At 45.3% G+C, this 21,711-nt stretch overlaps 1 protein-coding gene across 1 annotated transcript in view; it reads left to right on the top strand.

The window, feature by feature from the left end:
* The first annotated feature begins 390 nt into the window (after positions 1-390).
* The window catches only part of LOC137537240 (zinc finger protein 83-like), a 63,802-nt gene continuing 42,481 nt past the window's right edge, over positions 391-21,711 (top strand). Inside the window, exons 1-2 of the mRNA XM_068259333.1 lie at positions 391-423; positions 10,348-10,399. Of these exons, the coding sequence (XP_068115434.1) occupies positions 391-423; positions 10,348-10,399 (85 nt within the window). The remainder of the gene's footprint in view (positions 424-10,347; positions 10,400-21,711) is intronic.

The raw sequence follows: 21,711 nt of genomic DNA, 5'->3' as shown, positions 1-21,711 counted from the left end.
GCAGCTGCGCAGTCCCCATTCTTATATACCCTGTGGCTAATTTGTTTTTTTAATCCTACTTCCTGTCCAGTTTGGGGTGGAGAGGTGATCTCTCATGGGTACTGTCCTGAGGTGACCTGGGAAAGATAATTGCTTTTGTTGAGTGCTGAATGAACCAGACTTTAGGTCACACTGATATGGCTATTGTGCACAATTCAGAGTCACAATTTGACCCCATAAAGTGAAAAATAAGAATGTGAGACTCCAGGAAAGTTCTATATGTCTTTGTTATTTACCAATTGGGAGCTGTGGATGTGGGAATTTTAGAAGCTCCCATTCATCCAGACTGAACTGAGGACAGGAGATCTCCCTCTCTCTGTCTCTCTGTCTCCTGTTTTATATTCAGGAAACATGAAGAGATTTGAGCTGAATGCACAAAGTCAAGTGAGATAAGAAGAGAGGGATTTATCTTCCAGCAGTGTTACGCTGGACACACCCAGGACTGATATTCAGAGAGATTGGATCACTGTGACTGTGACGGGATCTTCGAGGCAACTCCTGATTTCTGTTATTAATTTTAGGGGTAACGTTATAGATCTATAATGGTACGCCCTCACAGAGGAAGTTTGGCAACTATTTTACATGATAATACTATAAATATGACAGCAGCAAAAGAGAAGTTATTATAAGTCAGATGTATTCCCAGGTCATATTATACTCCAGCACAAATAATGCAGATACACCCCAATGCCTCAGCGCTGCACCCCAAATGTAAATTAGAAGGAGATGATTGGATACAGGTGTTTGGGCTTGGAGGGGAGATACAGGAATTCTGGGGTGGAGAGGGGGACAGGTTATTGTTATATGTGTTACAGTCACTGCTATAGACACCCCAATGCCTCAGTGCTGCACCCCAAATGTAAATTAGGAGATGATTGGATACAGGTGTTTGGGCTGGAGGTGAGATACAGGAATTCTGGGGTGCAGAGGGGGACAGGTTATTGTTATATGTATTACAATCACTGCTATAGACACCCCAATGCCTCAGTGCTGCACCCCAAATGTAAATTAGGAGATGATTGGATACAGGTGTTTGGGCTGTAGGTGAGATGCAGGAATTCTGGGGTGGAGAGGGGGACAGGTTATTATATGTGTTACAGTCACTGCTATAGACACCCCAATACCTCAGTGCTGCACCCCAAATGTAAATTAGGAGATGATTGGATACAGGTGTTTGGGCTGGAGGTGAGATGCAGGAATTCTGGGGTGGAGAGGGGGACAGGTTATTATATGTGTTACAGTCACTGCTATAGACACCCCAATACCTCAGTGCTGCACCCCAAATGTAAATTAGGAGATGATTGGATACAGGTGTTTGGGCTGGAGGTGAGATGCAGGAATTCTGGGGTGGAGGGGGGGACAGGTTATTGTTATATGTATTACAGTCACTGCTATAGACACCCCAATGCCTCAGTGCTGCACCCCAAATGTAAATTAGGAGATGATTGGATACAGGTGTTTGGGCTGGAGGTGAGATACAGGAATTCTGGGGTGGAGAGGGGGACAGGTTATTGTTATGTGTTACAGTCACTGCTATAGACACCCCAATGCCTCAGTGCTGCACCCCAAATGTAAATTAGGAGATGATTGGATACAGGTGTTTGGGCTGGAGGTGAGATGCAGGAATTCTGGGGTGGAGAGGGGGACAGGTTATTGTTATATGTGTTATAGTCACTGCTATAGACACCCCAATGCCTCAGTGCTGCACCCCAAATGTAAATTAGGAGATGGTTGGATACAGGTGTTTGGACTGGAGGTGAGATACAGGAATTCTGGGGTGGAGAGGGGGGCAGGTTATTGTTATATGTGTTACAGTCACTGCTATAGACAAATGTGGGAAGCTGTTGCTGGAAATGATTCTGTGTTATGTAACAAAATAAATCCTATTAGAATGGAAATCCGATGCATCTCCAGGTTTCTCTCTTGTGATTAAAGTGTTAATAAAGTTATTCCTCTGGATAATGTGCTGAATATCAGCTGTATTCTGATTCATTCCTTTGCATGTAATGCAAGATGTAGTATTAAGTGCAGATTAAGTATAAGAAATAAATTGCTGAGTTTATGCTAAGCTCAGTGTGTGTAGCCAGAACTCTCTGTAACATTGCAGGTCTGCAGTCTGTCTCTGGTGATGGTCAATAATATGCAAATAATTCTGAGTTGATTCAGAGTGTAGCAAACGTTTTATGTAAATATTTTTAGCTTGAAAATGGACCAATGAAATGAAGCTGAGGTCGGGTATGATTGGTCCATTGTCAGGCTGCATAATCCTGCAGCAACTTGGACAGACACGGGCTTGTTCTCCATCCCAACAGGGCGACTTCCCTTCACCTCCATCAACTCCACAAGATGCTGCCACATAATGCCAGATGCCATTGCCGACCTCCACACTGCCCGGACTGCAGAGCTGAGTCACAGGAAGCAGCAGGGAGCAGGGATACCCTTCAGTATGGCCACACTGTGATCTGACATGACCCGGATTGCAGAGCTGAGTCACAGGAAGCAGCAGGGAGCAGAGATACCCTTCAGTATGGCCACACTGTGATCTGACATGACCCGGATTGCAGAGCTGAGTCACAGGAAGCAGCAGGGAGCAGGGATACCCTTCAGTATGGCCACACTATGATCTGACATGACCCGGACTGCAGAGCTGGGTCACAGGAAGCAGCAGGGAGCAGGGATACCCCTCAGTATGGCCACACTGTGATCTGACATGACCCGGATTGCAGAGCTGAGTCACAGGAGCCGGAAGCAGCAGGGAGCAGTATGGCGACGCTGCAGGGGGGGATGGGGTGCTACCCTTGTGTAGGTATACAGCACACACTGCTCCTCTTTATGATCTGATATGACCCAGGCTGCCCTCCGTCTGCAGATGTTGCAGTCACTCATTCACACACATGTCAGCAGCCTTCCCCATCATCTGATTGTTTCCTGTCTGTCCTTACACTGAAGATGCTACAGCTGGAATCATAAAACCTCTAATTCACACATCCACCAGAACCCCCTCACTACGATGTGATATGACCCAGGCTTTCCTCTAGCTGCAGCTGTGGAAGCCACAATCACTTCCCTAAGGAATCTGGAGCCATCCAGTGCGGGGTTACTCCACCCAAAATAATACAATCCCACATGATCCATAAGATTGGGGTATTCTTGTAAAGAGGGGGTGACAAATCCTCTTCCCCTCCCTACACAGAGCACCATTGTCTGAGGTTATGAAGAAGGGGCAGAGCCCGACCTCCAGTGCCGAGGAGGAGGCGGGGTAACTACAGCCCGCCCCGGAGGTGACTCATGGGATTTGGAAGGGGACCCCAGATATCCCCCCAGGTGAAATGTGTATAGATAATTATGATCATTTATAGAGCGCCAACATATCCTTTGGCATTGTACAAAGTAAGAAACCAACATGGAGTTAGAGATGAGCTGAAATTTTCGAAATTTCACATTACTAAAATTACGCATGCGAAATTTGCGATTACGATGCGAAATTACAGTAGCGTAATTGCCATTAAAATCGTAATTGAAAATACCGTAAGCGTAATTTTCAACGCGTAATTTCGCGTTTCGGTTATGCCGTAATTTCGCATTAAACGCTACCGTAATTTCGCGTTAAACCGTAACGCTCCGTATAATATAAAAAAGCCGCCGACTTTAAGGGTTAATAGCAAAGCCCCCTTAAATGCTAAGAGCCTCAAATTTGGAGAATATATTAAGGAGATCAGGAGGAATAAGAGGAAAAATTTTTTTTTCAAAAAGACCTTATAGTTTTTGAGAAAATCGATGTTAAAGTTTCAAAGGAAAAATGTAATTATTTAAAAACCCGCCGACTTTAACGGTTAATAGCAAAGCCTGCTTAAAGTTTAGGAACACCAAATTCCCAGGCTATATTAAGGGGATCAGTGGGAATAAGAGGGAAAAAAATTATTCAAAAAGACCTTATAGTTTTTGAGAAAATCGATTTTTAAGTTTCAAGGGCGAAAATGTCTTTTAAATGCAGAAAATGTCAGTTTTTTTTGCACAGGTAACAATAGTGTATTATTTTCATAGATTCCCCCAAGTGGGAAGAGTTTTACTTACTTCGTTCTGAGTGTGGGAAATATTAAAAAAAAACGACGTGGGGTACCCCCCTCCCAGACCTCTTTAACCCCTTGTCCCCCATGCAGGCTGGGATAGCCAGAATGCGGAGCACCGGCCGCGTGGGGCTCCGCACCCTGACTATACCAGCCCGCATGGTCCATGGATTGGGGGGTCTCGGAAGGGGAGGGGCAGCCAAGCTTTCCCCTCCCCCTCCGAGCCCTTGTCCAATCCAAGGACAAGGGGCTCTTCTCCACCTCCGATGGGCGGTGGAGGTGGAGGCCGCGATTTCCTGGGGGGGAGGTTCATGGTGGAATCTGGGAGTCCCCTTTAAAAAGGGGTCCCCCAGATGCCCACCCCCCCTCCCAGGAGAAATGAGTATAGAGGTACTTGTACCCCTTACCCATTTCCTTTAAGAGTTAAAAGTAAATAAACACACAAACACTTAGAAAAAGTATTTTAATTGAACAAAAAACATAACCACGTAAAAAGTCCTTTAATATTCTTAATTAACCATTAATACTTACCTGTCCCTTTAAATAAATGATCCCACGCAATATCCTCGGAAATGTTCTATCAGTTACAATGTAACAAAGTTATTACAATGTAACAACTTTGTTACATTGTAACTACGCCGCACCCGACGTCACTCACCGCCGCCGCCGCCTCCGCGTCTGTGCTGCAGGACCCGACAGAGCTCTGAGCTATATAGCTCAGAGCTCTGAGAAGTATCTTTGTATTTTGGCTCCAAGGAGCCCCATTGGTCCTTAGCAGACCAATGGGGTTCCTTCTGATTTGAAGGAACCCCATTGGTCTGCTAAGGACCAATGGGGCTCCTTGGAGCCAAAATACAAAGATGCTTCTCAGAGCTCTGAGCTATATAGCTCAGAGCTCTGTCGGGTCCGTGCAGGACGCTAAGTCCCCGCCGGCTCCGCTGCCCTCCCCGCCTCTCCCACATGTCACCCACATGTCACCCACATGTGGGTGACATGTGGGTGACAGATGTGGGCGGGGTGGACAGCGGGAGCTGCGGGGACTTAGCGTCCTGCACGGACGCGTAATTGCTGCGGCGGCTGAGCGGCGAGTGACGTCGGGTGCGGCGTAGTTACAATGTAACAAAGTTGTTACATTGTAATAACTTTGTTACATTGTAACTGATAGAACTTTTCCGAGGCTATTTCGAGGGATCATTTATTTAAAGGGACAGGTAAGTATTAATGGTTAATTAAGAATATTAAAGGACTTTTTTCGTGGTTATGTTTTTTGTTCAATTAAAATACTTTTTCTAAGTGTTTGTGTGTTTATTTACTTTTAACTCTTAAAGGAAATGGGTAAGGGGTACAAGTACCTCTATACTCATTTCTCCTGGGAGGGGGGGTGGGCATCTGGGGGACCCCTTTTTAAAGGGGACTCCCAGATTCCACCATGAACCTCCCCCCCCAGGAAATCGCGGCCTCCACCTCCACCGCCCATCGGAGGTGGAGAAGAGCCCCTTGTCCTTGGATTGGACAAGGGCTCGGAGGGGGAGGGGAAAGCTTGGCTGCCCCTCCCCTTCCGAGACCCCCCAATCCATGGACCATGCGGGCTGGTATAGTCAGGGTGCGGAGCCCCACGCGGCCGGTGCTCCGCATTCTGGCTATCCCAGGCTGCATGGGGGACAAGGGGTTAAAGAGGTCTGGGAGGGGGGACCCCACGTCGTTTTTTTTAATATTTCCCACACTCAGAACGAAGTAAGTAAAACTCTTCCCACTTGGGGGAATCTATGAAAATAATACACTATTGTTACCTGTGCAAAAAAAACTGACATTTTCTGCATTTAAAATACATTTTCGCCCTTGAAACTTAAAAATCGATTTTCTCAAAAACTATAAGGTCTTTTTGAATAATTTTTTTTCCTCTTATTCCCACTGATCCCCTTAATATAGCCTGGGAATTTGGTGTTCCTAAAATTTAAGCAGGCTTTGCTATTAACCGTTAAAGTCGGCGGGTTTTTAAATGTTTACATTTTTCCTTTGAAACTTTAACATCGATTTTCTCAAAAACTATAAGGTCTTTTTGAAAAAAAAATTTTCCTCTTATTCCTCCTGGTCTCCTTAATATATTCTCCAAATTTGAGGCTCTTAGCATTTAAGGGGGCTTTGCTATTAACCCTTAAAGTCGGCGGCTACCTAACATTGATACATGCGTCAACTTTTCCGCTTCGGGAGCATGACCATACGCATTAATTTCGTAATAGGAGTTCCAATGCGAAAATTACGCGAAAATTACGGTTACGCGAAATTCCACGAAATCCTTCTTCATTACGATTATGTACTTACGGCCAAAAACGTAATTACACTAATTACGCGAAATTTCGCGAAATCGTAATTACTCCATTACGCTCATCTCTACATGGAGTACATAATAATACAGATAATAGTGTATGCCAAATATGGACACTGGTACAACATAGAGAATTGGTAATTACATAGACAAATGTAGCTCGATTAATAAAATGTATAACAATGTGCAAGCTATCATTGAATAACAAATTCCAGAACACAAATGGGTGAGAGAGCTCTGCCCTTGCAAGCTTACAATCTACATGAACAGGAGGTAGGAAGAGGCGGGATAATATACAATATGCACACCTAGCGGAAGTGTGTTTTTAGATTATCTAGTAAGAAGTACAATTTGGCCAGAGGTTGAAGGGGGGCTGGCCTTAGTTAGTTTGTGCAGGTCACAAAAGTGAGTTTTGAGGGAACGCTTAGAGATTTCAAAGGTTAGAGAGTGACGCCTTTGATATGTCATCTCAAATGCATTATAAACCATACAGTCCTATTTCAATTACAGAGTCCAAGAGTTAAACTTTTTCAACACAGAAGCTAATAAACCTTTCCAGCTATAAGGGCAAGTTCACACTCCAATCGCGATCGTGATTTTGCATCACGATTTTGACGCAATTTGAGTTGTCATTCCCGTTTAACAGAACACGAATCACATGGCGATCACCCCCAAAGCTCTGCATGTAGCAATCAAATAGCAGACTGCAGTGAGAATGATCTCATAGGGATACATTTGCAACAGCGCTTTGCTGATCGCCGGCGCTCAAGTGTGGACTAGCCCTAACTCACAGAACAGAGTTATAACTAGCAAGTTCTTGTCAAAGAACTCTTCCTGGCCATAAAAGCACCCCCTGCCAGGTTCTAGCAGACTTGAATTCAGAACTTCCTCTCTGCTTTGAAACACAAGCAACCACATACTAACCTTTAAAGAAAAACATTTCTTTGTTACAGCTGATAGAAATCTTGCAATAAACCTGCAGTGTGTCTACTTCCAGCTTTCATGGAAACAGACATATTGTTAACATCCTGTGTTTACCAATTAGCTGCTCTGCTGTGGCAGTCAGCTATTAAATAACAACTTCTGATTAATCTGGAGGGAATTAGACAGGCTAAACTCTAAATACATACAGGGTGCATTTTTCTATGTTTTCCTTATGCCCTGTCCCCAGGTCCACTTGAAGAGAGGCTGAAGCCATTTCATTTAGCTCTTTTTATTTCCCAGTTATCTTAAGCATAAGATCAAAGCTGATTTGCCACATCCCCATGGCAGAACAAGGTATATATCCCCCTGAAATCCCCGGAGCAAGATTCTGCAATCGCAGAATTTTGCTTCCTGGAGGAGGCAGAGCTCTGCCTCTGCTCTGGTCAATCTCCACCTCTCCCCGCCCCTCTCGGTCTTCTATCACTGATCGGCGGAGATTGACTCGACTGGAGGCAGAGTTACTGCACAAAGTTCTGCCTCCAACGGGCAGCAAAATCCACGGCCTGGAAAGGCGTGAAATTTTGCATCGGGAATTTGGGGGGATAATTACCTTGTTCTGCCACGCGGATGCAGAAAATCAGCTTTGATCTTAATGCTTAATATAACTGGGCAATAAAAAGAGCTAAATTAAATTGCTTCAGACTCTCTTTAAAGTAGCTATAAATCTCAGATTGGCTATGACAGAAATCATTAAGACAGACCTGTACCAGCCTGAGAGGCTCCAAAACACCAGGGAAAGCTTATCTACTTGCTTTGGGCTGCATCCCTCTCCAGCAGCTGTGCTCTGTGAAAATCTTGCTACCTATACATTTTCTGCTACCATTTCAAATAATATGAACTAGTCTGTGTAAAATCTTAAATTATAGGCAGCAAAATCTATATAGATCAATTTATAGAGCATGAAATGTAAATTGTTTGGATTTACCTTATAAAGATATATATTTTTTATATCACCCATGTATAAAGTAAATCAAAAACAATCAGAATGAGGGCCCTTTCACACTGTCTGCGATCAATTTGTTTTTTTTTTAAACGCCTGCGATTTACCAAACGCAAGTACAGTAAAGATACAATTGGGATCATGGGCGTGCTATTGATTGGCGTGCTCGTTGTGTCTGCCCGCCCTGCCCCCCTGCTTGATTGGCTCGCTGGGGAGGGCAGGAGTGACCGCATGGGGCAACTGGATTGGTGGGTGGACGGCACTTATACAGCGCATCACACGCTGGGAGGACACTCCTCCTGAAGAAGCTGGTAGAACCAGTGAAATCGATAGAGGATGACTTTCCTCCTTCCATGTCGGCGTCCTCCGCCCTCGCTTCCTCCACGAGCCTCTTGGATGCACCATCCCCTCCCAAGCCGACGACACAGTAAGAGACCAGCGGGCAGCACTCATCACGCTACAAGCCTATTAATTGTCATGCTTGCATTGAATTGAAAAACCTGGTTCACACAAGATTGATGCCAGTACAGGACTTGTTGGAGTTTGGCACCTAATTTCAGGAGGTTGCACAGTAAGCTCTGTGCTCATACAAACTGCTCTTTCTCATGCATTGAAAGCTGCTGAACATGCTGATTCTGATGCACTGCAAGTTGCTGAGGACGCCCTCATGTTATGTTTGACGCAGAACTGCTTTTGCACTAAGTTCTCACCATATGCATTATACTTGTATGGCTGGGAGTGAAGGCATATCCCCTTATATCTAATACATGGTGCTTGCTACTAACATCACTGCTTACTTCAAGGCTCTGCTGCTTAATGAACTGGCTGATTTACCCTTAAAATAAGCAATATTGCTGAAATCATCAGATTATATCAATCAATGCTTATATTTTTTTTTGGCATGCATTTTTTGCCTTATGTGGCTGTGCAGCCCACTTTGCATATCTAATTGACTTGAATCTTGAGTCTAATTGACAGCATATTTGATGTTTTGAGCATACTGCTCTTCTTGGGGGATACAGTGGGAGGGCCTTCAGCGGGAGTGAGGAGATGTTTGGGGCTGAAGTGCTGAAATGTGATTTTTTTTTTTAACGTGTTTTAGCATTTCACTTGATGATTAATAAAGTTTTGTAATTTTTTCTGATACATTGAGCTCTATCGGGTCATACCCCTCCCAAACTCTATCTCACAAGTTTGTATTTTTGGAATCATGGGCCTGCATTCACAATTTTCTAAAAAGGCAGGTATTTCTGCTGCATTTTAATTAAGGCCAACGTTATGAAAATCACAAACCACAAAAGCAAATATTTTGCGATATTTGGTGTGAAAGAGAGCTGAACATGGCAGCAGATTTTTCACAAATTTCACTACCTACAATTTTCCTACAGCCCTTTATTAAGATATATCCTTTATGAAATATAAAAAAATTTATGTTACGTATTAAAAGCAGATTGCTTAGATTTTGCAATAAGCAAAATGCTTGAATCAAGGTGTGTGTGCGTGTGCGTGTGCGTGTGCGTGTGCGTGTGCATGCGTGCGAATGGTTGAACATTATTTGTTGTATTAGAATCCACCTTCCCATTATGATGTGTTCCTGCTCTGATCTCGAATACTCTGCCTCTAATACTCTGAGGGCCAATGCACACCAAAAAGCGCTAGCGTAATCGCAAACACTCAGCGCTTTTTGAAGTGATTTTTCAGAGCCTATATACAGTATAGCCTATATACTGTATTTTTCAGAGTCCTTCCTATAATTGATAAATGAGGCTGCAGTTAGCTGACTGACCACAAGATGGCGAGCTCCCCACCTTCAGCTGGAACGCAGAAACCGGAAATACATAACCTCAGAGAAGAAGTGATGAGAGGCTGGAAGTGGTGGGTGGATCATATTGTCCTGCAGCCTCTGATAGCGCAATCACACATAGGAGGTCACGAGGGGGAGTGAGCCCTCTACACTTCCTGCCCCAGCTGTCCTCGACTATAAAACACAGGAAGTAGTCATAGAGCCAGAGAGCGGAAGTGGTGGGAGCAGAGGAGAAGAAGGTAAAAGCTTACTTTGTTTATACTCTATTTACATTTTTTGTTGTCTGTAACTAATACAGCTCTCATATAGCACATTGACACATAGTGGGAGAGGGAGGAGCAGGTATTGGGGTGGGGGAGGGGAGAACAGGTATTGGGGGGAGTAGCACATACTGGGGGAGGGGAGGACAGGTATTGGGGTGAGGGAGGAGCACACAGTGGGGGTGGGGAGGACAGGTATTGGGGTGGGGGAGGGGAGGACAGGTGTTGAGGTGAGGGAGGAGCACATAGTGAGGGAGGGGAGGAAGGGTATTGGGGTGAGGGAGGAGGACAGGTATTGGGGTGAGGGAGGAGCACATAGTGGGGGAGGGGAGGAGCACATAGTGGGGAAGAGGAGGACAGGTATTGGTGAGAGGGAGGAGCACATACTAGGGGAGGGAGGATAGGTATTGGGGTGGGGAGGAGCACATAGTGGGGGAGGGAAGGACAGGTATTGGGGTGAGGGAGGAGCACATAATGGGGGAGGGGAGGACAGGTATTGGTGTGAGGGAGGAGCACATAGTGGGGGAGGGGAGGACAGGTATTGGTGGGTGGGAGGAGCACATACTAGGGGAGGGAGGATAGTTATTGGGGTGGGGAAGAGCACATACTGGGGGAGGGCAGGTATTGGAGTAAGGGAGGAGCACATAGTGGGTAAGGACAGGTATTGGAGTGGGGAGGAGCATATACTGGGGGAGGGAAGGACAGGTATTGGGGGGGAGGAAGGAGCATATACTGGGGGAGGGAAGGACAGGTATTGGAGTAAGGGAGGAGCACATAGTGGGGGAGGGGAGGACAGGTATTGGGGGGAGGGAGGAGCACATACTGGGGGAGGGAAGGACAGGTATTGGAGTAAGGGAGGAGCACATAGTGGGGGAGCGGAGGACAGGTATTGGGGGAGGGAGGAGAACATAGTGGGGGAGGGGAAGACAGGTATTAGGGTGAGGGAGGAGCACATAGTGGGGGAGGGGATGACAGGTATTGGGGTGAGGCAGGAGCATATAGTGGGGGAGAGGAGGACAGGTATTGGGGTGAGGGAGGAGCACATAGTGGGGGAGGGGAGGACAGGTATTAGGGTGAGGGAGGAGCACATAGTGGGGGAGGGGAGGACAGGTATTGGGGTGGGGGAGAAGCACATAGTGGGGGAGGGGAGGACAGGTATTGGGGTGGGGAGGTGCCCATAATAGGAGAGGGAAGGACATGTGTTGGGGTGAGGGAGGAGGACACATAGTTGGGGAGAGGGGCAGGTATTGGGGTGGGGGAAGGGCAGTAGTGTAGTGGAGAGGGAAACATGGTGGAGCATGAGGTAGTTGTGCAGACTGGATATCACCAGACTGTGTATTAGCATATCAGCAGCATCACATGTAAGGAAGTGTATAACGTAGAGGGCATTCTGTGCTCTTCTTGTCTGTCACATCAAAGTAGATATTAGGGCTGAACGATTTTCTGTTTTAAACCAAAAATTGTGATCAAGGTTAAGACAAGATCGTCAGCTTTGGTTTTGCTGCAGTTTCTCTGCCGCTGGTACATGCTCTGCTCTGTGTATGTAAATAAAACAGAGCTATTCCCCTGTAGATGCTGGAGAGGAGGCCAGGGCGGGGTTAATAAATCGGACCCCACCCCCTCCCTCTTCGGATGACTGGCCTGCTGGTGAATGGGGCAGACACGGAAGGACGGCTGGTTCCGCCCCTACCCCTGGGAACCCTGCCCCCTCCCTCTCTGGGTGACTGCCAGGCTGGTGAATGGGGCACAGACACAGGAAGGACGGCTGGTTCCGCCCCTACCCCCGGGGACCCCGCCCCCTCCCTCTCCGGGTGACTGCCATGCTGGTGAATGGGGCAGACAGGGAAGGACGGCTAGTCCCACCCCTACCCCTGGGAACCCTGCCCCCTCCCTCTCTGGGTGACTGCCATGCTGGTGAATGGGGCAGACACGGAAGGACGGCTGGTCCCACCCCTACCCCCGGGGACCCCGCCCCCTCCCTCTCCGGGTGACTGCCATGCTGGTGAATGGGGCAGACAGGGAAGGACGGCTAGTCCCGCCCCTACCCCTGGGAACCCTGCCCCCTCCCTCTCTGGGTGACTGCCATGCTGGTGAATGGGGCAGACACGGAAGGACGGCTGGTTCCGCCCCTACCCCCGGAAGATGAAAAGAGCCGGAGGTGTGCTGCCCGGGAGAGCCATTAACACAGTAATTAACTTCTATCCGCGCTCTCTACCTGTCGGGGGACAGTCTGTGACAACTACTATTACTGCGGTCCCCTCTCTGCCTGTCCCGTGTGGCCTGCTGGCTGGGGGTGACAGTGACTGACACTGAAAACGTCACCTCGCTGCTGCTGGCTGGACAGCTTCTACCAATCACCCAACCACCGGCTTCTTCACACAACTATTACACTTATCATCTCCCCTGAGCACTGATAGGCTACATGGGGAGTCACTGCTGTCATGTCACACAGTATTGAGCGGTGTATAGATAGGAAGTCAGCTAGACGTATGTAGAGGTAGGGGAATATGATTATATATATATATATATATATATATATATATATATGGATGGGATTATAAATTCCTCTACCTCTACATATAGCTACAGTGTTCTCCCCAGGCTCTTTTAGCCGGGTGCTCCACCCGGCTAGTTTTGGTGAGCACCCAGCTTTCATTGGCTCACCTCCTGCTAAGCTATAAGCAGAGTTGCGCACAGAAGCACCAGCCCTGCATTCTCTCATCTTGCCCCACCCAGCTACTTTTTCATGCCACCCGGCTGGAAAACATTTCTGGGGAGAACACTGAGCTAGCTGACTTCCTATCTATACACTGCTCAGTACTGTGTGACATGACAGCAGTGACTCGCCATGTAACTTATCAGTGCTCAGGGGAGATGATGAGTGTAATAGTTGTGTGATTGCTAGAAGCTGTCCAGCCAGCAGCTGCAGCGAGGTGACGTTTTCAGTGTCCGTCACTGGGGACCGCAGTAATAGTAGTTGTCGCAGACTGTCCCCTGCCAGGTAGAGAGCGACTGAGCGATCTGATCCATCGTTGTGTAGCAAAAAAACGTGTACAGAATCGAAATTGCAATTTCTGACAAAAAACGTGCAATTTGTTCTTATTTCTCTGATCGCACATACCTTCCATTACTTCACTTAAAGTGGACTTAAATTCAGAACTTCCTCCATGCTCTAAGGCCTGGTGCACACCAAAACCCGCTTGCAGATCCGCAAAATGCTAGCAGATTTTTAAACGCTTTTTAAAATTTTTATATGGCGTTTTGCTAGCGTTTTGCGGATTGCTGCTGCGGATTTCAGTATAGTACATTTCATATATTGTTACTGAACAGCTTCTGTAACAAAAACGCCTGCAAAACCGCTCTGAACAGGCGTTTTTCAGAGCGGTTTGCGTTTCTCCTATACTTAACATTGAGGCAGAAACGCATCCACAATCCAAAAAATGCCTCACCCCGGCAATTTTCGTTTCTGCAAAACGCCTCCCGCTCTGGTGTGAACCACCCCATTGAGATACATTGACCAAGCGGATCCGCAGCCGCAAGCGGCTGCAGAAACGCAGAAAAAGCTGCTCGGTGTGCACCAGCCCTTAAAGATAACCAACGGCGTGATAACCTTTACAGAAAAACATTTCCTTGTTGCAACTTTTAGAGCTCCTACAGAGATGCTGCAGAGTGATTGCTTCCTGGTTTGCAGGGAGCACAGAAAGGGTTAACCTCCTGTGTTTACACAATGGCTCAGAATTCGGCTGTTAGGTTAAATGACACTGGCTCATTACTTGCTGAGAAGGGAGAATTAGACAGGCTGTTCTCTACAAACACATACACGGTGAATTTTTCTGTGTTTTCCTTGTCTCTTGTGCAAGAGTTCAGGTCCACTTTAAACAGCAGTCTGTCACATTTAAATCCTATCCTCACATTTCTCATCTCTGTCTGCCACTCCTCCTGCTTGCTGCTGGGGACATATTGCCCAATCCAGACCTCCTCTCCCAGACCTCATTGCACTCTGAACACCCTGCACTGACCACCTTCATTCTTTCTTACACACTAACCTGAGTAACCTGATCAGCATTCCTTGTCTGCCCAGCTCTCCTACTCCCATATCTGGTCTCTGGAATGCCCGCTCTGTAGTCAGCAAACTGTCCCATATCCATAGTCTGTTCATCACTAACGCCTTCACCTTCCTGGGGCTCACTGAGACATGGCTTACTCCAAATGATGCCATGTCTCCAGCTGCCCTCTCATACACTGCTAGATCTGGTGACAAACATGAGGGCGGGGTGGGAGTTCTCCTCTCTGGGCTCTGCTCCTTCACACCTCTTACACCAGCACCTTCACTGACTTTTTCTTCCTTTGAGGTTCATGCTATCTGTGTCTTCTCTCCTCACCACTTTCAGGTCGCTGTCATCTATCCCCCTCCTTGGCCAGCCTTCACCTTCACTGACATACCACCCTATCATTGTTTGCAAATAGAGAACTGGCAGGCATACAGTCTGACCGTGAGTGATAGGGCCTTACTGAGAGGCCATGGGGGATGATAATTGACAGTCCCAGAAAAATCTTAACCCTCCTTGGACCCTACAGCCCTCTCTAGCTACCATCTAATCTCACTTCTTCCCCTTGCTTCCAAACTGCTGGAACATCACTTCTATTTTTTCTGCTAACTCCCTGTTGGACCTTCTTTAGTCTGTACTCCGCCCTCAGCACCCCACAGAAACAGTCATCACTATTGTTGCTAATGACCTCCTAGTTGTAAAATCCAAAGGCAAATTCTCTGTACAAATACTCCTCGATCTTCCTTGTGTGTTTGATCATCCTAAGCTTCTCCAGACCCTCTCGGCACTGGGGATCAGTGGCCTAGCACAGTGTTCCCCAACCCTGTCCTCAAGGCCCACTAACACTGCATGTTTTGTATAAATCCCCAGAGGTAGTTAATCGGCTCTGCTGAGACACTAATTACCTCACCTGTGCATGTTTGTGGTTTTCTGCAAAACATTTACTGCTGGTGGGCCTTGAGGACAGGGCTGGGGAACTCTGGCCTAGCACATTCCTGGATCCATTCTTGCCTATCTGGGCGCTCCTTCATTGTCTCGTACTCAAATGCTATCTCCTCTCCGCACCCGCTGCCTGTAGGAGTACCACAAGGCTCCACACTTGGACCTCTTCTCTATTTACACTCATAGCCTGGGACAAATAATAAGCTCTTTTGATTTTCAATATCACCTCTATGCTGATGACACCCAAATGCATCTCTCAACAAACACAAGTTTGTGTTGTCGTCAGTCTTCCAAGGCTGCAGCTGCACATAGAGGCAGTAGAGTCGACAGTTGTTTTATGCTAAGTGTGCATCATCACGGACTCAGCTCCAGTAGGAGGCATCTTCTACGCCAAAACACTCCCTAAACTGTGGGCCAGCCGCGCCTGCACCGGATATCCGCATGCGCTCCACGCTGGATTGCACTGCTTCACTTCCGTATAATGGTGCCCTCAAGTAACGCACTCATCTGTCACTCAGAGGTCATGTGGTGCATTGCTCCCGCAGCCTGCTGCTATCCGGGCTATGCTCACAGAGTGAGAGGAGGGTTAACCTCCCTCTCATGTGAGCCAATGAGAGCGGTAAAAGGCGGGACCAGGCTGTATGGCACACCCTAAACTGGAGCGATTGCAAATACAATGTACTAGAAAAGTTAAGAAGAAGGTAAAAATAATGAAAGCATGCCCAAAACCACAAGTGGATAGTAACCTAGTGGGACCCCAGGGAGACTGAACAGCAACAAATAGCCCCACAAGAATATATATATAGATAGATAGAGAGAGAGAGAGAGAGAGATATCCTATAAATCTCACCACCTCCTAATCAATGCACACAATTCAATGTTGAAAAAATGTAAAGTCATGCATTTTGGTCGTACCAATGGTCTAGCACCATACAAAATAAATGGGATACAGTTGGGGACATCAAACTTGGAGAAGGACTTAGGAGTACTCATCGACAACAAGTTAAATAATCGTACTCAATGCCAAGCCGCTGCAGCTAAAGCTAACAAAATTTTGGGATGCATTAAAAGGGAAATAAAACTTTGGGATGCTAGCATATTATTGCCCCTGTTTAACTCTCTAGTAAGGCCACATCTGGAATATGGAATTCAGTTCTGGGCACCACATTACAGGAAAGATATTGCAGTTTTAGAGCAGGTGCAGAGACGAGCAACAAAATTGATACGTGGGATGGAAGGTCTCACTTACCAAGAAAGGTTAGATAAACTGGGTTTATTTAGTCTAGAGAAAAGACTCCTTAGAGGGGATCTAATTAACATGTATATATACGTCAGAGGGTAATAAAAAAGCTTTGCGGATGAGCTTTTTGTCTCTAAGCCTTCTCAAAGGACTAAAGGACATGATCTGCACATGGAGGAAAACTGTTTTAGTCATTTATTTAGGAAAGGGTTCTTTACAGTAAGAGTGATTAAGATGTGGAATGCATTGCCACAGGAAGTAGTTATGGCAAATTCTATACCTGCATTTAAAGGGGGGCTTAGATGCTTTCCTTGCGTTGAAAGACATCCATGGCTACAATTACTAGGTAATGCCCAGTGAAGTTGATCCAGGGATTTTATCTGATTGCCATCTGGAGTCGGGAAGGAATTTTTTTCCCTTGTGGGGCTAATTGGACCATGCCTTGTAAGGGTTTTTCGCCTTCCTCTGGATCAACAGGGAAATGTGAGGGAGCAGGCTGGAGTTGTACTTTGCTTTCTGGTTAAACTCGATGGACGTATGTCTTTTTTTTTTTCAACCCAAATAACTATGTAACCCATTAATAACAATCATTTATCCTATACTTTATACCAGGGTAACTTTCATGATTATCCTTCAATAATGTTCAAGGAACATGCTGAGGTCATTGCGATCCTGCAGCATTAGTTCCGGAGATAAGTAAAGCCTTTTCTTTGTAATTATTTTTTTCCAGATCTCCTCCTTGATGTGGGATCTTAATGAATTCCAGACTTACCATCTTTAAGACATTTGCATCTCCTTCATGAATATCTCTGACATGATTAATCAGTCTAGGTACACCGCCGCTTTTCACGATTGATCTACAATGCTCTACAAGGTGTTTCCTCACAGGGCGTGTCGTTTTACCGACATAGAGGAAGGAGCAAGGGCAGAAAAGGCCATTTAAAACAAATTCCACCCTGCATGTGAGAAAGTCGACAATATGAAGTGAATAGTCTCCCAAGCGTACATGATCAGTCCTGACCCTGCAGCTACAAGTCGGACAGTCACCACAAGGGTATGCACCTTTACACCCAAATTGCCCCAACCAAGTAGGTGGGCTTTTCTGAACAAGTTCACTTTGTGTCATCCTGGATCCTATAGTGGCTCGACACAGGCCCGCTTGATACCCTTGGGGAGATGTGATCCTCTCCGAGATCTGCCAGTTACGGACGATGTTTTCTCTGATTTTGGTTGACATTGGGGGAATCTAGAAGGTGAATATGAATTTATTAAACTCGCCTCTTACCTCCAGACCCTCCCCTCCAATTAAATTGGACCTGTCTAACTGACATACTCTGTCCAAGGATTGATTAATCGACACAGGATCATATCCTTGTATCTCGAACTGTCTCTTCATTTCTGCTGACTGAACTTCAAAATCTTCACTTGTAATATTATTCCCTCTAAGCCCTAACAATTGGGTAAAAGGAATCGACTTTTTCTCATGCACAGCAAAATGTAAAGGGACCTGGGCTCAAAATTCACAGCCAGCGGATAACACAACATCCCCAAATAAACAAGCTTGTTGGTGCCACATATCTAACAGGCACATGGGTTAAGCCCCTCGGCTGCAGTTTTTCTCTGGTCCGATCTTAACCACTTCAGCCTACAGCTTTGAAAATCTTATGCATCCGAGCAATGTTCACCTCCCATTCATTCGCTAATAACTATCGCTACTTATCAAAATTAATCTATATCTCGTTTTTTCCGCCACTAATTAGGCTTTCTTTGGGTAGTACATTTTGCTAAGAATTATTTTTTTTTAAATCCATCTTAACAGGAAAATTAAGATAGAAATGGAAAAAATTCATTATTTCTCAGTTTTTGGCCATTATAGTTTAAAATTAATACATGCTACAGTAATTAAAACCCATGTATTTTATGTGCCCATTTGTTCCGCTTATTACACCGTTTAAATTACGTCCCTATCACAATTTATGGCACCGATATTTTATTTAGAAATAAAGGTGCATTTTTTCAATTTGCGTCCATCACTATTTACAAGCTTATAATTTTAAAAAATTTAATAAGATACTCTCTTGACATGCATATTTAAAAAGTTCAGACCCTTAGGTAACTATTTATGTAGTTGTTTTTTTTTTTAATTGTAATTTTTTTTATTTATTTTTTAGTACAAAAATGTATTTGGGTAATTTTAGTTTGTGAGGTAAATAGCTAATTTTAGATGTAATATAATGTATTTTTTTATTTAATAAAGGTATGTGGGTGCAGTTTACTATTTGGTCACAAGATGGCCACATTCAAAAAATTCCTGGATGCGAACGATCTCGCATCCAGGAACTAAAAGAAGAAGGTGATGTTTCCTGGGGGCAGAAATACCACGCTCTCTGATGAAAAAGCGTCGGTATTTCGGCTGGGGACTTAGATCGGTGAATGGGAATTATATTCCCATTCACTGATCGGGGGGGGGGGGGGGGGGGGCAGCAGGGGCGTGCGCGGGCGCGCGCCCGATCGCGCACACCACACGGCTGCAGCAGCAGTGCTTATCTGGACGGATATATCCGTCCAGATATGGCGAAGTGGTTAATTATACAAAAGTGGAAGTATCATTAGGTTGTTTCATCGCTTCTTGAACATACTTTTCAGTTAGCATAACAACTATATTACTCCCTTATCCACCTTCTTAGTCGTCACTAGATTGTAAGATTAGCAAGGGTAAGGACTTCCTACTGTTGGTTCGTATTTTACTGTAATTTGTTACATAAACTTGTCGATTTTCAAACAGATTACATTTATTCACATACTCCAGAATATGAAGCTTTGTAGTCTGGAGTAGGTGAATACATTTATTGTGTTTGAAAATTGACAGTTTTATGTCTACTTCAGGGAGGTAAGTCCACCACTGCCTCCTTAGAAATGTTAAAGCAGTATAAAACCCTGACATAATATTCAATAAAAACATGTTTTCCTACTTTTTATATGCCATACGGTTATCATATTTGCATTTGTGCATAAGTATTATTATTCATTTAGAAATTACAAGTTCCCAAAAATACAGTTTTTTGCTTTGAGAGCTGCCTTTTCATTTTATTCATAACTGGTTTTATTCATTGCTGTATTAACGGCAGAAATGCTTTCAGTGTGTCTCTGTGTCCAGCAGCTTCTCCACAGTCAGAGAATGTGTCACATTCCTCACTTGATACATTTAAGTAAACACAAGATAACATTATCTACAACTTCGGATGCGTCCAGATTTCTCTGCACTGAACTTTCCAGCCCTGTGTGTAACCCTTTGAATGCTGTTTTAGTAAAAAAAAAGATGCTGGTTGTATATAATATGCTGTAAATAATTTTTTAGAGCAAAGAAGAAATGCTGGGTTTCATTCCGCTTTAAAGATTTCAGCATATTTTCTCCTGTTGGCACCTCTGTTTCCTGTTTCTACGATACGTGTGTCCCCCCCGGGTGGAGGGGTGCTGTTCTTCTGCTGGCACCTCTGTTTCCTGTTTCTGCGATACGTGTGTCCACCCCGGGTGGAGGGGTGCTGTTCTTCTGCTGGCACCTCTGTTTCCTGTTTCTGCGATACGTGTGTCCACCCCGGGTGGAGGGGTGCTGTTCTTCTGCTGGCACCTCTGTTTCCTGTTTCTACGATACGTGTGTCCACCCCGGGTGGAGTGGTGCTGTTCTCCTGCTGGCACCTCTGTTTCCTGTTTCTGCGATACGTGTGTGTCCCCCGGGTGGAGGGGTGCTGTTCTCCTGTTGGCACCTCTGTTTCCTGTTTCTGCGATACGTGCGTCCCCCCCCGGGTGGAGGGGTGCTGTTCTTCTGCTGGCACCTCTGTTTCCTGTTTCTGCGATACGTGTGTCCACCCCGGGTGGTGGGGTGCTGTTCTCCTGCTGGCACCTCTGTTTCCTGTTTCTGCGATACGTGTGTGTCCCCCGGGTGGAGGGGTGCTGTTCTCCTGCTGGCACCTCTGTTTCCTGTTTCTACGATACGTGTGTCCACCCCGGGTGGAGGATTGCTGTACCCTTAATCTTCCGATCTACAGAGAGCGACATCTTAATCCTGCGTGGGGACAGATCTTAATCTCCTCACCTGCATTTACAGTGGTTGCCTATTCGGTGACCCTGGTTTGCGAGTATTATTGTTTACTTACTGTTCAATTACCCTTCATTATACACTCACTTAAAGCGGAATATAACCCTGCATTTCAACTTTGCTCTAAAACATTATTTACAGCATATTATATGCAACCAGCATTTTTTTTTTTTTACTAGACCAGCATTGGAAGGGTTAAACACAGAGGTTTAAGGTTCCGGGAGAGATATGCAGAAGTTCAGATAGATACATTTAACTAAATAGAATGTAACAAGTGATAAATGTTACACACTCTTTGGCTGTCCTCCAGCTCCTTCTCAGTCAGAGACAGTGAGTCACATGCCACACTTAGATACATTTTGTTTACATAAATGTATCTATGTCAGCGGATGCCTCTGCAGTTCTGTCCAGGAACTTTAAAGCTCTGTGTAACCTTTCCAATGCTGGTCTAGTAAAAAAAAAAATGCTGATTGCATATAATATACTGTAAATAATGTTTTAGAGCAAAGTTGAAATGCAGGGTTATATTCCGCTTTAAAGGATTATTAGGAACATATAAAAATATAAAAATAAAACTTCTGCGCCTCTGCATAAAAAATAAATGCACTCTTTAATAAAATAGTTTGCAAAGTTAAACAAATCTGCACGCAGCGATAGACCAGCAGTCACTCTCCCAGCCACACACCTGACCACATTCACAAGTCTCAGGGAATACTGACCAGAATGCCCCACTGTAGATTATCGTATGCGTGCACTGATATGAACACTAAATTCTCTATTGATGCGCATCAATCTTAAAAATGGTGCTAAAAAAGTTTTTTATAAAAAGTCCTCAAGCGGTGATGTTTCAATACATGCCTTGCTTTTCAGCAGGATAGCAGACTAAAAATAACGTATATTCTTCCAAATAGTCCTTTGCTCATAACGTTTCCTCTGCAGTGTGCAATAGTTAACTCACAGTTAA

The sequence above is a fragment of the Hyperolius riggenbachi genome, chromosome 10 (genome assembly GCF_040937935.1).
Source record: "Hyperolius riggenbachi isolate aHypRig1 chromosome 10, aHypRig1.pri, whole genome shotgun sequence".
NCBI lineage: Eukaryota > Metazoa > Chordata > Amphibia > Anura > Hyperoliidae > Hyperolius > Hyperolius riggenbachi.
The sequence above is the reverse complement of the archived record's forward strand: the minus strand, read 5'-3'. Positions and strand labels throughout refer to the sequence as shown.